General features: G+C 35.6%; 4 protein-coding genes across 6 annotated transcripts; 2 read left to right on the top strand and 2 right to left on the bottom strand.

Moving 5' to 3' along the window:
- The first annotated feature begins 1,672 nt into the window (after window positions 1-1,672).
- LOC132175622 (expansin-A10) lies at window positions 1,673-3,328 on the top strand. The gene is made up of 4 exons (XM_059587621.2): window positions 1,673-1,720; window positions 1,816-1,963; window positions 2,052-2,364; window positions 2,582-3,328. The coding sequence occupies exons 2-4, from the start codon at window positions 1,831-1,833 to the stop codon at window positions 2,886-2,888; spliced, it is 753 nt and encodes a 250-aa protein (XP_059443604.1). The 5' UTR covers window positions 1,673-1,720; window positions 1,816-1,830; the 3' UTR covers window positions 2,889-3,328.
- Window positions 3,329-5,452: 2,124 nt separating this feature from the next.
- On the top strand, window positions 5,453-6,642 carry LHCA4 (light-harvesting chlorophyll-protein complex I subunit A4). Its single transcript, XM_059586958.2, has 3 exons — window positions 5,453-5,740; window positions 5,825-6,240; window positions 6,337-6,642. Exons 1-3 carry the CDS (start codon window positions 5,535-5,537, stop codon window positions 6,471-6,473), a joined length of 759 nt encoding a protein of 252 aa, XP_059442941.1. The 5' UTR covers window positions 5,453-5,534; the 3' UTR covers window positions 6,474-6,642.
- Window positions 6,442-12,786, bottom strand: AGL65 (AGAMOUS-like 65). 3 transcript variants are annotated; one of them, XM_059586956.2, is made up of 12 exons: window positions 12,591-12,786; window positions 11,657-11,842; window positions 11,053-11,112; window positions 10,939-10,957; window positions 10,749-10,813; window positions 10,640-10,655; window positions 10,484-10,545; window positions 9,530-9,626; window positions 8,607-8,654; window positions 8,399-8,526; window positions 7,908-8,315; window positions 6,442-7,053 (listed from the first exon to the last, which is right to left on the bottom strand). In XM_059586956.2, the coding sequence occupies exons 2-12, from the start codon at window positions 11,839-11,841 to the stop codon at window positions 7,023-7,025; spliced, it is 1,119 nt and encodes a 372-aa protein (XP_059442939.2). In that variant the 5' UTR covers window position 11,842; window positions 12,591-12,786; the 3' UTR covers window positions 6,442-7,022. The 3 variants fall into 3 exon arrangements, with proteins under 3 accessions (XP_059442939.2, XP_059442940.2, XP_059442938.2); XM_059586957.2 differs by having other exon boundaries at window positions 7,908-8,291; window positions 11,657-11,849; XM_059586955.2 differs by having other exon boundaries at window positions 11,657-11,849.
- Window positions 12,787-14,610: 1,824 nt separating this feature from the next.
- PNSB4 (NDH dependent flow 6) lies at window positions 14,611-16,313 on the bottom strand. Its single transcript, XM_059587799.2, has 6 exons — window positions 16,089-16,313; window positions 15,959-16,003; window positions 15,633-15,792; window positions 15,276-15,331; window positions 15,123-15,194; window positions 14,611-14,990 (listed from the first exon to the last, which is right to left on the bottom strand). The coding sequence occupies exons 1-6, from the start codon at window positions 16,182-16,184 to the stop codon at window positions 14,862-14,864; spliced, it is 558 nt and encodes a 185-aa protein (XP_059443782.1). The 5' UTR covers window positions 16,185-16,313; the 3' UTR covers window positions 14,611-14,861.
- Between the last annotated feature and the right edge of the window lie 393 nt (window positions 16,314-16,706).

A 16,706-nucleotide genomic window follows, 5' to 3' on the forward strand; every position in this document is an offset into this window, starting at 1 on the left:
TCTGAGTATATACAAAATCTAAATTATTTAATTTGAATTAAAATCTCTATATGATGTGATTCATTAAGACTTCACACTCCCTGCCGTGGCAGTGAAAATTACCATCGAATATTACATGTATTTTTAGTTGTTATTATGAGCTCACTCCCTTAGGAGTAAGTGTAACACTCTTCTTTTGTCTAGAGAACACCGCTTCCTTTCAAATTGCAATACACATTGTATGGTATGCCCTATATAAATTAATAATAGTTACCTAGTTGGTGCATAGAAACAAAAACAAAAAATTGTTTAAACTACTACAAATTTTTTTTTACATGTCAGTCCACATTTTATAAAAGTAAGTGCCTTTAAATTATCATAAGGGAGTCTACATTTTATTGGTTGATGAAAAAACTATTATATGGATTGCCATATCAAATTGTAAATGACGAGGTTTAAGTATCATGACAATCAATATTTTAGTAGTAAATGTGAACTAACATTAGCATGTAAAGGTGATAAGCGATAAGTTATTTGTCACGTAACAATTCACATTTTAGCTACCAACACAAAATGAGCCACATAAACTATCAAATTAATTTGTAAGAACTTTATAATAATAGTTGATTTTTTATTTTTATTTTTTTGACGTGTCCACACAAGAGGGGGGAGGAGGGATTCAAATTAGTGACCTCCACTTTATGAGGCGTGGTCCCTAGCCGATTGAGTTACCCGTTGAGGACTTTATAATAATAGTTGTAATAACTATGAAGTCGCAATGCCAAACATACCTTAAGTATTATTGGCATCGACTTCGCTAGCTTCCCCGCCGGAGCTCGGCCACCCGGTCTTGGCCAACGGGATCCTCATTCTTGATGCGCTCAGTGCTTTCAGACCCTTGATCGTGTTAAGGCAGGGACGGAGCTAGGAAATTTTGTGGGAGGGGGCTAACCAAAATTTTTTTCGGTTCTTTAGAATTTTTTTATTAAAAAAAATTATTTTGGTTGTTTTTTTTGAACTAAAGACTACCGTAAGGGTAAAAAAAAAGTGAGCATTTGAAAATAAGGGCAAAAAAATGGACATTTGAAAGCAAGGACCAAAAATTAAAAAAAAAAAAAAACTTAATGGGCATGGCCCAAAAAAATTAAGAATATGGCCAAAAAATCTAAAAATAGGGTCAAATTTTTTGTTGGGAGGATGACTAAAATTAAAACATTATTTTACTTTTTTTTTTCCTATTTTTTTTTACTTATTTTGGGGGGACCATAGCCTACCCCAGTCCCCCCTCTCTCTGTCTTTGTATTAAGGCATATGTATAAGACTATATACATCAGTCCTAATTTAACTTATTTAATTAAACAGATCAAACCTCTTAACCCTAACATTTTAATTTCGTACCAAGTTCAAAGTAGCACACCAAAATAAATGAGCGTAACTGGTAGCCGCTGTGGGCGTGACAGTTTGACCGTAGTTGAATTGTTTGATCAAAATGAATTTACCGTACACACACAGAGGAAAGTTGAAAACCACGTGGTTTCAAGAAACGTGCCCTTGTTTGGGCCTTTATTTGTTTTTCCAGGGCCGAAAACCCATAGCACTTGGCGGTTTTATGGGCCCCACTCCTCAAATTGTGTCAGGTTATATGACGTTGCCTCCCCCACCCCCCCTCAAGCATCTATTTATCCCCCCTCAACCCCCTCCCATTTTCCTCACAACAATCCCCTACTTTTTCTCTCAAAAGGTTTGTGCATGATCATCATCATCATCATCATCATCATCATATAACTTCCATTTTCATTTCATTTTGATTTCTTCAACAACATGCATGCACTGCAGGAAACAAAACAAAAAATGGCCCCTCTTGGAATTCTCTTGCTGGGATTTCTCTGTTTGATGATGAGCTCGTCTGCTGATGGTTATGGTGGGGGTTGGATTAATGCGCATGCCACTTTCTACGGAGGGGGTGATGCCTCTGGCACAATGGGTAATTAAATAACAATTTATAGTATGGTCTGATTTTTATTGTCATTTAATTTACAGGGCAGTTTAGTGAGGTATTGAGGATTTTGCAGGAGGGGCTTGTGGGTATGGAAACCTTTACAGCCAAGGCTATGGGACGAACACAGCAGCTCTGAGCACAGCTCTGTTCAACAATGGATTGAGCTGTGGGGCATGTTTTGAGATTAGGTGTGTGAATGACCCAAGGTGGTGTCTACCCGCCTCTGTTGTCGTCACTGCCACCAACTTCTGCCCCCCAAACAATGCTCTCCCCAACAATGCCGGCGGCTGGTGCAACCCTCCCCAGCACCATTTTGATCTCTCTCAGCCTGTCTTCCAACAGATTGCTCAGTACAGAGCTGGGATTGTTCCTGTGTCTTACAGACGGTAATTAAACACCCTTTTGTCCTCTTCAATTCTGCTGCATGTTCCTAAGCCTTCCCTTTTTTCTGTCTTTTGGAATTTGGAATTACACAAGAAATTAATTATGTATATATTTGACTTTTGGGTATATGCTCTGCATAAAACAGAGCATCCTTCTTTTTATCATGCATACTCGTAAAAGCAAAGGCTTTGATTGTTTGAACTGAAATAATATGTACAGGGTCCCATGCCGAAAGAGAGGGGGCATCAGATTCACCATCAACGGCCACTCTTACTTCAACCTAGTACTCATCACCAACGTTGGTGGTGCTGGTGATGTCCATGCTGTTTCCATCAAAGGGTCCAGAACCGGCTGGCAACCCATGTCTAGAAACTGGGGACAGAACTGGCAAAGCAACGCTTACCTCAATGGACAGAGCCTCTCATTCAAGGTCACCACCGGTGATGGCCACACTCTCGTTTCTTACAATGTTGCCCCTGCTGGCTGGTCCTTCGGCCAGACCTTCGGCGGCCGTCAATTCCCATGAAACCCCATTTATTATTAAGTCTAGCTACTTATTATAACAGAGATTCTAGCAGAAAATTGTTGGAGATCTCGATCCGTGTGTCGGGTTAGTATGAAAGAAAAAGGAAAGGTTTAGGGTGGGTGGTGTATGTTAGTATTGGATGTGGGCTCATTTTAAGATGGCCCTAATTACCATTTTAGATTGAGCTATGGAGGGGACTCTGCTTTGCCCTGTTTTGATAAGGCAAACAGAGGATTGGCAGTGGTGGGGATTAATTACCACCCGTCACTGGTTAGTTTTTTATGGCTGGTTTTGTTCATTTGTTAATTCTTATGCTTCATTGAGAAGCATCTTATGCATGAAGCCACTGTAATCAGCTTGTGTTGAAGGTGTATTTGTTATAGTTGAGTGATTGTGTAAGACTATATATGTTCAATAAAATCCGTACAAGTTTTGTTTAATATTGTGCAATTTTGTTCTTCATCCACCTATACAAACTCTCTCTACTTGTGAAAATAAATTTATAAGATAGCATTTGAGCCACCCATCAATGAATTCTTTCCTTAACTCTATAAAATTTTCTGAAAAAAATTCAGTCTATTAAACTGGTATATGTTTTTTTAGATCATACCATTTAATAAGATTATAAAATTTATAAATTAAATTGAAAGAATTTTCTCTTAACCACTAAGAATATTTATAGGGTTATTCCAATAGTTCATTGACTTTATGGGTAAGTTGATCAAGAACAGATTAAGCCAATGAGTTTAAACCTGATCATCTGCAGTAAAAAAAATTGTATATAATAGACACATGACGAGCCATGCAGGCCAGACATCTGTGACGTACGTGTGGGCTATAGTGGCCCATTTGTTCCATGGCTTTTCTTCAACCTCACATCTGTTAGAAAATTCCACGTTAAATTATTAAATTTATTTATTACTTTTAAGTTTTTATTTTTTAGATAAATGATGTTTTAAGATAGCGTTACTAAGAAGGTTTTGAATTTGAACCTTGTTTCTGTCATTAACTTTTAAGTTTTAATTAAATATATTATGTCAGATCAGTATAATTTTTTTCCCCTAAGTAAATAGGAAAATGTTACTTGGAATCTAAAACGGAAGAAAGAGGTGGGCGCCATAACAAAAGATCTAAAACAAAAGTACGAAGCAAAAAAAAAAAAAAAAAAAAAAAAAAAGGTCAAAAATACATGGTCCTTTGTATCTTGGACAAAAGCCAAAAACAAAGTGGGCTATGGAAGCAATAATCGAAGCAAATAAGGTACAGAATCTCGAAAAATCTCTCAACCCTTTCCGAAAAGACACGAACCTTAAAAGATCTCTCAATCCTGTATATTATTTGAAGGCTTATCTCTTTTGCTAGGCCTTATTTCATTAAGACCAACGGTGGATCTAGCTGTGGGCTGAGCCCACTCCTGCACTGCTTATTGGGCTTCTGTTTAAATAATAATTATTTGATTAAATTCGTCATTTTAATAAGTTAGACAACTTTATCTATTATTTTGAAGTTGTCTCAATAAGTCTAAATAAATTTATTCGTCAGTTGTCCATTTAATGATTTAAAATTGATGTTTGATCTTTGATTTAATGTTACAAAATCTGCAAATTTTAAAAGAAAATATATTAGCTAAAGAGAAATCATAGAAACAAAATGTAAATGAATATAGCTTTTTAAAAAGTGAATATCCTAAAATGATCAAGTTTTCCTCCGAGTTAATTTTTTTGTTTTTTGGAAAATGATTACTTTCTTTCTCCGGTCCTTCTCTTATTCTTCCCAATTTTTAAAATTATCATTGGATTCACAGATTCAATGATAATTTTGAAAATTTGAAAGATGGGAGAAGAACCGAGAAAGGATATATAGCACTTTTCAATGTTTTTCCTTTCTAATTTAGCATATTAAATTGACATATATCTAAAGTACATGTAATTCTCACGTACATTTTTAATTTTCATTTGCATTTTAATAGTCATGTCTTATAGATTGGATTAAAAGAAAGAATTTCTTCTCATCAGTTTATAGAAAACTTTGTCTCTCCTATAAAAAAAATCTTGATTCTTAAGGGGGAGCTCAATCGGTTGGGGACTACGCCTTATGAAGCGGAGATCACTAGTTCGAATTCTTCTTCCCCCTCTTGTGTGGACATGTCAAAAAAAAAAAAAAAAGTCTCGGGGGTCGTCATCAACAATTCAATTGATTTTTTTTTTTTTTTCTACGCAACAATTCAATTGAATATATCAAGTGAATAAATGTGGCCTATAGATATCATCAGGATTTAATTGAGCCATATGTCATGCAGTGATTGGAAGGTGTGAAGTTAAAAATCTTGTTCCACGGCAAGAAAAAATGACCCCACAATATCATTGATTCAACCAACCAGATGAAAGAAATAGATCTGTGGATATGGCACAAGATAAAAGGATAAGGTCCGATTCTTCTTATTGGCTAATCCATAACTCAAGAACGCATCTGGACCGTCGGATCCTAAAAATCAAGCAAACCAACCGTCAACTTCTAACGAGCAACTAGAGCCACAAGCACACCCTTGAAAATGAAAATACAAAGCCATCCACAAAACATTACTACACCCAATCCCTCCCTTGAGACTCCCCTCTTTCTTCCATTGATTCAGGTCGATCGGAAAAGATGGCCACCGTCACAACTCAGGCGTCGGCCGCCGTTTTCCGGCCGTGTGCCTCGAAATCCAGGTTCCTTTCTGGGTCTTCTGGTAAATTGAGTCGGGAGTTGTCCATGAAACCAATGGCTTCCCCATCCTCTGCTTCTTTCAAAGTTGAGGCCAAGAAAGGTGAATGGCTTCCCGGATTGTCCTCGCCGGCTTACCTTGATGGCAGGTAATCTTCGACACGCAAGAAAACCTCAATGTATTTCTTCGCTAGATTTACAACTCTTTTAAACTTGTTGACATATATTTTCAGGCTTCCCGGTGATAATGGGTTTGATCCTCTGGGGCTTGCTGAGGACCCGGAGAATCTGAGATGGTTTGTTCAAGCAGAGCTTGTCAATAGCCGATGGGCTATGTTGGGTGTTGTAGGAATGCTGCTACCAGAAGTTTTCACGCAGATTGGGATTCTTAATGTCCCAAAATGGTATGATGCAGGGAAAGCAGAGTACTTTGCATCCTCTTCCACCCTCTTCGTGATTGAGTTCATTCTGTTCCATTACGTCGAGATCAGAAGGTGGCAAGACATAAAGAACCCAGGGAGTGTGAACCAGGACCCCATCTTTAAGCAATACAGCCTGCCTCCAAACGAGGTGGGATACCCTGGTGGGATTTTCAACCCACTTAACTTTGCACCCACTGAAGAGGCCAAGGAGAAGGAGCTTGCAAATGGTAAACATTGGAAAAACTGGTTGATTTCATTTTCAGCTCAGAAATTTTGTGTAGAAACTGGCCTAAATTAATTAATCATTCTTTGAATGCATGCAGGGAGATTGGCGATGTTGGCATTCTTGGGATTTATTGTTCAACACAACGTGACTGGAAAAGGACCATTCGACAATCTCTTGCAGCACCTCTCTGACCCATGGCACAACACCATTGTCCAGACACTGAGGGGCTACTAAGTTCATTGGAGATGATGATCTATTGATCTGAGAACCTCTGTTTCGTTTATTCTGTAACCATAGGGGCGTGGGTTTTGAGTGAGACTGGCAAGTGGCATCAATGTGAAAAGGTATCCATGTACAGGGGAGCTAAAATGGTATTATTAAAATCACCTTGCAGATTACATCATCTACTTTCTCTTTGATGTTCAAATTCCATGTGTAATTGCTTTGATTATCTACAACAGTTCAATTTACGGCTTGAATGATTGAAAACTAATATAAGAAACCATCCCTAGTTGTCACACAGTTGTTAAGAAAACACACAAATTTTATTTACAGATGAACCAGAGACCCTGCCTTATGAGGTAGAAAATATATAGCTATGATATTGGGCAGCCAAAATGACCAAATCAGCACATGTACATCTTTTACATTGCTCTTATTTAATCTCTAAATCAAATCTAGAATTTGGGTGTAACTCTGTTAAAAGAAATGGACAGTCCAATCTTCCAAGGCGATGCACCACAGCGTTTCTTTCGGCTACTATCCTTGTCATTGCGATGAAGTTTAATGTGAACCATGAAAGTCAATTTGATTACTGCAAGAGAATGAAAATGATAAAGAATGGGAAGACAGACTTGGTCACTTGAAAACTAGAGACAACAAATGAGCACAAGAGTAGGAACACTAACAGGATGATCAATGAGCATTTTGTCTATTTGCTTGTTCTTTGGAATTACATGATGAACAAAGAAAATATCATACAACTACTTTAAACTGAACCCATTCAAGATATGGTTAAGTGATAATAATACAGCAATGCAACCCTTTACACCCATTTCACACAGGTTAATATGACGTATTTTAAGTGATCATCTTTTTGTTTTTGTTTAGTGACTAACATAAAAATAAAAAGTCACTTAAAACACGTCATGTCAACCAGTGTAAAATGGGCGTAATAAATAGGTGTAGAGAGTAGCATTACTCATAACAATAATATAATAAAGAAATTTCCAGTTATAATTAGCTCAGAATACATAGGTCATCTAACAGATCCCAAAATGAATCCTAGTTTATCATTGATGCAGGTGATCATGAACTATGTGTAATGCTCTCTTAACTTAAGGATTGTGTGTTATCGATTATAATATAGATGGCAATCCTGAATTTCTCTTAACTCAAAAGTATTTTTGTGGAAATTGTTTCCCCTATCAACTAAAGAACCAATAGGATTGCAAGGATCATTTGAACCTTGATGTATGAATTCAACAATGTTGAAGTGAAGAATGCCTAAAATTCGAGTTTTTAACAAGTTATGAAAACAGGACAGTGAAAACCTAATAGAGTTAAGTAAATTTTTGGCCAATGAATAGTTTTTAAGTAATAGAGTTACTCGGTAATTTCTTTAGAATTGGGGAAAAAAAATAGTGAAATAGTTAAACAAATGCTCACCACTGGTAGGCATTCTGATTGTACATGGCAATACCACAAGGCCCGGATGAAGAAAACCAAGTATGCTGCCCATTTTCATACAGCGATCTAGACAGTTCAAAGCTGCTATTAACTTGATAATCTAGAAGATTTGCTTGCGAGTTCATCTCCATCTCAGGCTTCAATTTCTTATCATCCGGCAAATTTGAACTGCCATACAGTGGGTATACGTATTGCTCACCAAGTTGTACACTTAAACATGCAGTTCTAGTTAACTCATCCAAGGTGCCACCTCCTGAACCCATATTATCAACTTGTACCATATTGCCAACCTCCGTATGTTTGCCAGTGTTAAAATAACCAGAATAACCTGGAAGCGAGACATCTGAGGAGCACCCCACTTCTCTGCCAGGGGAAAAAAAAAATTGTCTATCAAACTTAAAATTACTCTCAACAGTTATAACTAATACATATTGAAGACTGCACTGCATTATGGTTAGCAGTAAACTTACAGATGTGGCAAGAAGTTCGGTTCATTGGGTACTATCATATGTTGATTGCCATTGCTTGGAAGCCATGATAGGGATTGCGCTTCTTGCACACCGCTCATTATCATATGTAACGGAATCCCATTCTGAAACTGTAAGGCAAAATAAGTCTTAATAAAGATTTCCCAACGGCTAAGAGAGAGAGATCTGAACCAGCTGAAGTTTTAATTACCTGACTAGTGCATTCTAGTGATGTTCGTTGTTGTCTTCCACAATTTTCCTGCCAAGAGGAAAGAACTAGCTTAAGTATAGTGATCATCCTTTTTTTTTTTAATATTCACGAGTCAATTACACATAAGCATTGTTTAAGGGGGTTGATAAACTAGCCATGTCAACCACAGTTATCATAGACGAGCAGGGCCCTCACCAGGGCAAGGTGCCACCGAGGTGCCTCTGAAGGCTCAAGGTGAGGCACCTTTTTCTTTCAGTTTCTTATTCTTCCTCCCCCACCCCCTCTTTTTCTCTCTACTTTATCTCTCTTTCTAGGGATTTTTCCTTTTTTTTTTTTTTAAAAAAAAAAAAACTCTTTATTTTAGTCAAAATCTCTTACACACTTTCTTTTTTTCTTTAACAAAAATAGGTAACAAAATACCCATTTTTATTTTCATTTTCATTTTATCCCGGAAAACATTTATAAGTTAAAAATAATATCAGTTTTTGAGCAAACAAATGAATTAGATTAGACTTTACTACTTTAGGTTATAACTTGAGTTCATAATATGTATACTATGTCTAAAAATACGTGTCTTATGTCAGTCAAGTAAGTGCCTGTATAGCGCCTCGCACCTCAGGCGATATAAGGACTTGACACCTTGGGGCTGCCTTTTGCTTTTGACAACACCGGTGCGCACCTCTATTCTTGACAAGTGTACAAAGTCCCTAATAAGCCAGGATGTTGTCACACTCGCTACACTTCTGAGACTGAAGAAAGTATTTCTAACTAAATGATATGATCAACATTTTTGTGATTCTATTTTTTTATTAGTAAGTTTTATTTTCTGAGTTCTTTATTCATTTATAAATTATCTAAAGGACAGAAGTAATCTTGGGTAAATACGCCAAACTTTGCCATATTAGCATGAGCAATTATCGTACCTTGTGTAGACGTATACGGTTAACTGATTCTCTTAGCAAGTCTTCCATCTGCCTAAGATGTTCTACATTGCTGACTTGATCCAGATCATTCCAACAGCTGAAGTAATGGCAAGATAATTTAAGATTATTAAATGATGTACATAAAGGATATTAAAGAAGAAACGGGTCAAACCAAATAGATAAGAGTAAGAAACTAGAGGATAGTTCCAATAAAGAAACAACTTCTTGCAATCCATTCTCCCGGAAGGAAACAGGAAAAGTGGACATCTGAGCACAAGGAGAACCATCAGGAGTTGAACTTTGCTAGGTAACGCTTGCCAACTGTATGAGAGCTTGAAGTTTACGCATATACCAAGGCACAAGAACAACAGTTTCAAAACAGATGATGGAACATATAATATGAAAGGAATGAACCCGATAATTCCGCTTCTGTCAATGCTCAAAGATCCCCTAAATGCACCATCAATTCCCTTGAAAAATGTGTTAACGGTACAAAGTATATGACCCCAGTTCTAAACCGCTACAAGATAATTAAGATAAGTTCATCTTATTCCAAATAAGACAACTCGTGTGCAGCCCTCAACTGGATGAATGTATGGCCAATAAATATTGCAGGACTGCAGATAAAAGTTAAACAAAATTGTAGTGGAGGAAAAATGCCAGATTCAAGAAAAAACAACTCGTGTGCAGCCCTCAACTGGAGCAATGATGACACCAAATACAAAGGACAGTTTGAACTGAAAATTTAGACCCTTCAAATTTTTAAACCTTAGTGCCAAAGTGCCTAAAAGATTATAATGAATTAAGTTTCTATTTCAAATTACCAACTGTAAATATATTCAGTTTTCATTGCATATCTGTCTAAGGCTAGCAATATGATTCACAAGAGCAAAGAGGAAAAAAAAAAGAAAAAAAAAAGCAATACTTTAACAACCAAAAGTCCAAAAGGTGCACCTCAGTCTCTTCTGTACTCCTGTAAGTTGAGTTTGCAATAACCTTACTTGACTATTCAATTCCTGCACATTGTTATTTAACCATAAACCATTTTATTGACTAAACAAAGAAGCTCAAATCATAATGAATTACAACAACTCTGGTAACAATTTGTACCTCGACTTTTTGAGTGCTGCAAGAAAAAGAAAAAAGTGGGTGCTAACTTAGATCAGTTCAAGAGGTTCTGCTCGATAGAAATTTATACATTTGATAAATACATTAATACCTTGAACCCAGAAAATCTTCTATATTTACTTCATGGTCCAACTTCTTGAAGGTTTTCTTTAGTGCCTATATTATCAAACAGAATGTCAAAATGCATGTACTGAATAACAATTGTCCAACCTTCATGTGATATAACCGGAAGAAACGGAAATAAATAATATATTTGAAAGGATGAGGAACAACAGTCATACTTCAAGGCTCTCCAATTTCCTGTTCCATCGAAATAAAAGATCAATTAGCTGTAATGCATCGAAATTCAATCAAGAAAGTGAATAAAAAGGGTTGAAAGTTTTTTTTTTTTACACCTTTTTGCCCTTTCCTGTGGTGTTAATTGCGAAAACTTTGCAATAACCTCTTCAAAATTTCTGAGATGGCAAAGAAATGCTTCAGATTATTATAAATGCAATATATCAAAAATCCATTTCAGCCTTACTCGATTTCTTTTGTAATATTTCTTTTTGCCATCTAGGTAGACTACTTGCATTTTGTGAGGGATGTGTGACCAATATATAGCTTCATTTCATCTCCCAACATATTGTAAATTTCCTTCCAAGAATATCTAGATTGATACATCTAACAGAAACCTATCTATTCTGAACATGAACCCTATGTTCATAGAAGGATACAGAATGCTGAAAATAGCAACTCCTGAAAATCTAGACGCATGAAGACAGCCTCTTATATGTCTATTTGGTGAATCTCCTATGTTTTAATACATTTTTTTGATAGGTTCCTATGTTTTAATACATTTTTTTGATAGGTTCCTATGTTTTAATACATTTTTTTGATAGGTTCCTATGTTTTAATACATATATGCATCTCTATCTAAGCTTCAGTGTGTATTTGGAAGAGGGCACGAAATGATAAGCACAGCAATGGTCTTATAACAAAGGATATCCACTTGCATACCTGTGCTCTCCTTGATATAAAGTAGGCTTCCCAGTTGGAGAAAACATGAGAAGAACAAGATCTATGTCGCATAGTATCGCTAATTCCCTAGCTTTCTTCAAAATCCCATGTCTCCTTTTCGAATAAGTCACCTGTCGGTTGCTAGTGCTCTCTAACCTCTTTATCTTGAGCTTCACCCTTCCCATCCTGCAATCTAACAAGCAAATCCCTTTATACTTCCATAATCCGCCGACTGCCCCCCAAATTCCTAATGTTCAATAACAATTCAATTTGGCCAAAAACACATCCTTTTTCTTATGAAATCCATATTGACTCACTTTAATTATGCAATATCAATCAACTTCTCCAAACTGAAGCTTGCATTCAGGCACCACCAGCACCACTAGATACCAATATATATGGTAAAAAGCCAAAAAAAAAATAAATTTCAAGCTCCAGTTCTCAAGAAATGAAGAAAATTTAAAAGCTGCCGATGTTTGAAGCTTTGGACATGAAAAATAATCCAATTTAACTCGCACCCATAATTGAAATTCCTCTGTTTCTATAAAGAATGTATCGCCACTTACTGTAAGATCAACAACTCCAATACAAATGAACGAACCTTAAAAGCAAGAAAGAAGAGGAAAAAAACAAAGAAGAAGCAAATTTCTACAGTACACACATGGAAAAACCAACCCTCATGAGAAAACAAACTGAAATCGTTTTGCTTTTGGGGCCTAGAAAGTATGATACAAAACACTAAAAACACCCCAAAAGAGTATACCCAGATGGCAAAATCAACAAGAAAATGACAGAAAACGAAACACTCATAATACGGCAAAATAAATTAAATTATTACAGAAAACCCAGAAAGGAAAAAGAGAGGGAAAGAGTATGCAAAAGATATAGCACATGGAGACACACAGAGAGAGATTTGGATATTCTTATAGCTTACAATATTTAGACGACAGGTCAAGCTGTGATTTCGGTCGCAGAATTGAGCGGAACCAACCAACAAGAAATTGTTTTTGGTGTTTGATTAGTCTGAAAAGAGTGTGTGTGAGTGTCCGAGAAAGAGGAATTGACAGTTAATAAACATGTCTCAATTTTGGGGTAAAGATTGCGACGAAGAGATTCTCCACCGAGAATGCATGCTTCTGTGTAGGAGTTGATTAGCTAAGTCCACGTACGACCTGAGTCTCTCTCGATTTTGTTGAAAAGTTCGTTATTTTTCCTATTTCAATATATAATTTCTGTTTTATTTCTTTTTGCAGAAAAAAAAAAAAACAAAAACAAAAAACAAAATGTGGGTTAAATTGATACTTATGATTTAGCAAAAAATCACATAATTTAATGATAAATGTCAATTTATACTAAAAATAGGTGTGATAATCACATTCTATATCAATTTAATACATTGAAACTTTACCCATCATAAATATATTTTTGAGATATAAATTGAAAAGATGGTTGACAAAGGACAATAGTAGAAAAATACAAGTGAATGTGTCAAAGTGTTTTTTTTTTAAAAAAAAAATTGTTCTAATGCTTGGTTACCCCTTTGTATAAATATATAAACAGTAATTTACTGTGGTCATATATTTATTTTTTGAGTTACAATAATACTTCTATGATCTATCTAAGAGTTTGACTCATTAGAAATTACTACAAGCATTCTTTCTCTTTAGGGTTCAAGGAAATTAAGCCTTAGCTTATTGCTATTGGTGGCTATAATGTAGATTCGGTTCACGTTCAGTTCCAATCGAAACCAGACACAATAACCCTTTGTGTTTTGTTATAAAACATATGTCACAATCTCAACCGTCCAAGCCTAATCCCTACAATGGTGCAGATAATTGGAAGAAAAAGACACCATGTATCCCCTATACCTACTATTTTGCAGATTTTTGTTGATTGCCTTTTTCTGGCTATGCATTTGGTCCATCAAAGTGGAGAACTCAACTGACTTTGACTCTTATTGTTGACTTTCTTGTAAGAATATTTCTCATTTAGGTAGATATTTGATTACCATTTTGTATTCTCTATAATCTATATTAAGCCTTTATTATATTTCTTTGTATGTTTATTATCTTCCTTATTTAGTGTAGGTTTTCTTGTTCACCATCCCTTAACCTCTCTATAAATAAAAGAGTATTGTAAATACAATTTAATACACTTCAATATTCAAGATGTCGCCCTACTTGTTCTTCTCCCTTTCTCTCTCTTATAATTAAGTCTCATATTTTATATTTTATATAAAATTCTACACTTATTAAGATTTTTTTAAGAAAATATTCAAAATTTTGAAATTTAAATTGATGGGAAACAAACTCTAATGAATTTGTTTTTGTTTTTGTTTTTGTTTTTGTTTTCTGGACAAATTCATGTGTGACATGAAAAAAAACACTCAAAATTTGATCTTGTTTTTTTCCTACTTAATCCACACTAAGTCCAAATTTTTATGGCCTTCCAATTATTGGTATTAATAGCAGCCATGATTTGGGTATTTATTGCATCAATTATTTGTGGGTAAAAATTGTTTGGGTAAGCGAACGCAAGTACTTATTTCATCAATTTTTGAATGCGGGTCAGGTAAAAACCAGTAAGTTTGCACCAATGATATCCTCTCCATTCCATGTAGACTGGGCATGATTATTAGGGTTGAAATCCAACCGAACCTAACTGATGGATCGAATTCATTTGAAAAGCCCAAATGAGACCCAAACGAGAAATGAGTTCGGCGGCCCAAAACATCACAATTACATGGAATTTTTTAATTTTGGTAATGGATCTTAGTTGAGTCCACTTCCAAACATGACCTACTCTCATAAATTAAAAGTTGGGCATAAATTTCCTATAAACTAGCCAAACTCATTATGATATTGATACTAGTGGTAGTGCCGACGACCATGGCAGCAATGATAGTGATAATAGTAGCTCTAGTGGTAGTTATGCGAATGGTAGAATTTGTAAAATGATATATAATTTGGAAATGAAATAGAATTTCACATTAATCATGATTGGGTAGCAAAGTTCTAATTTGTGCACTTGGACAAAGATATCCCCCTTCCCTCCCTAGCCCTTTCCTTTGTATTACTTAGAAGAAAAAACGAAAGAAAGAAGAAATAATTATTTGAAGCACCTTACCTTATTTCTTTTTTCTTTATAGATAAATACACAATGTGCTTCTTATCAATGACATGTAAAGCATGAAAACGTAGCACAACTACTTGACAAGCTCCTCTTTCTTGCCGGCTTCCTCCAGCTCACGCAGCCCTCCAACCTTCTGCTCAATCTCCTCGATCAACTCCTCCCGCCACAACTCAGCTCTTGCCGATTCTTCAATGTCATCTTGCTGCATCGTCATAGATAGATACGCAATTTCAATTACTTCTTATTCTAAAAGTTTAAGTAGATAGGATTAAATGAATTTAATCATTTAATTAGAAGCTTCCATTGAATACAATGAATTAAGGGAGAAAATTACCTTCTCATATATCCAATTTCCAGTACCATCTCCTCCATCTTTTCTATATTGCTCTGAATCATAGTAAGGATCCTAAACATGATAAATACATTAGACACCAAGCTTTGAACTAATGGAAGTTTCAATCAAAGGAGTGGAATGGGACATTCTCACCTTCATTGAACCAAAGAACATGCATCCCCAGCAAGTGAAAAAGATATAAAAAGCATCTACAACAGTAAAGTGGGAAATCAAGCCAAATTTAATTAATTGTTACATTTCAAATTCCAAGCTTCAATTTTCTATAAATTAGATTGGAAGTTCCTACAACCCAGTTTATAATAAAGTTCTATTCAAAAGAGATAGTAAAGTTATTTAAGAAACTGTTATACAACTTCCATACAAACGTAAAAGGAAAAATTAAATAATGATTTTCACTGCACTTCATTCCCGTCACAATATTCGTATAACAGTTTACTAATAGTATTTCTCCAAAAAAAAAAAAAAAAAAACTGAAAATGAAACACTTACAGACATTCTTTATGGCTTGATCGCTGAGATGCACAACAGATTTGTAGGTTACAAGGTCTCTTTGGCCTTCCATATGCTGAACAAGAACTGCCATCAGATGCCAATCAGGGAGAGCAGAGGCTTTACACGAAGAGGATCTCCCGCTCTTCCCGCCTTCAAGCTGTGGTTAAAAACAAAACAAAGGTATAATACAAGTGCAGTACTTCTTTGTTTGGCTGCAAGAAACACCAGATTCTTTTCTCTTTTCTCGATCTTTTGAGCAACCAAACACAGAACACGCTACGCGGTACAGTAAATACACTGGGGAAATTCATCGAACGGCTTACCTGCATCCCCCCATTGAAAAATCCAGAGCTTGAACACTGTCTTAGCTGCAAAAGCAAGACACATAATATACTCAGTTTCCAGCTTTTTATGATTCTATGACGATAAGATTGAAACGGAGGGAAGATTTACCAATCTTGAACATGGGTTTGTGACCAATTTTGTTGTTTGAAGAGAGCTGTGAATTTGCGGTTTGATAATGGTGAAGCCCATGACAGCTTCAGCCATGTTTTTGAAAGAGTGGTAGTACGTTGAAATGTGGGAGTTTTGGTTGGGATTTTGGATTTTGGTGGAGTGGGAGGGAGAGTGGATAAGGGAACCATTTGCATCCACCCTTCCATCATACACATTCAACCCAATTGGATAATGGGGAATAAATTGTTTAAAACACGCAATCACCATTCATAATCTTGTTCATCAACAGGATTTAATTGATTTTGGTTAGGATTGGTTCTGTTCAATAAAATATCATAAATTTTTTTTTTCTAGTGAGATCACAAAAGTGCGTGCAAGAAATCTACTTAGGTCCTGTTTGGATGTGCGTTTATGGGGTTTAAAAGTGCGTTTAGTACCTAAAAAAATTTCGTTTGAAGAAAAAAAGTATATAGTTTTGTAAAAAAAAAATCGAAAGTGCTTTTAAAGATAAAAAATGATCAAAATACACTTTTGACAAAAATTTAAAAATAAATTTTTTGCAAAAAAAAAAAAAAAAAAAATTTGACTTAAAAACTTAATTTCTCAAACACAATA

This window comes from Corylus avellana, chromosome 3 (assembly GCF_965113065.1).
Source record: "Corylus avellana chromosome 3, dhCorAvel1.hap1.2, whole genome shotgun sequence".
Taxonomy (NCBI): domain Eukaryota; kingdom Viridiplantae; phylum Streptophyta; class Magnoliopsida; order Fagales; family Betulaceae; genus Corylus; species Corylus avellana.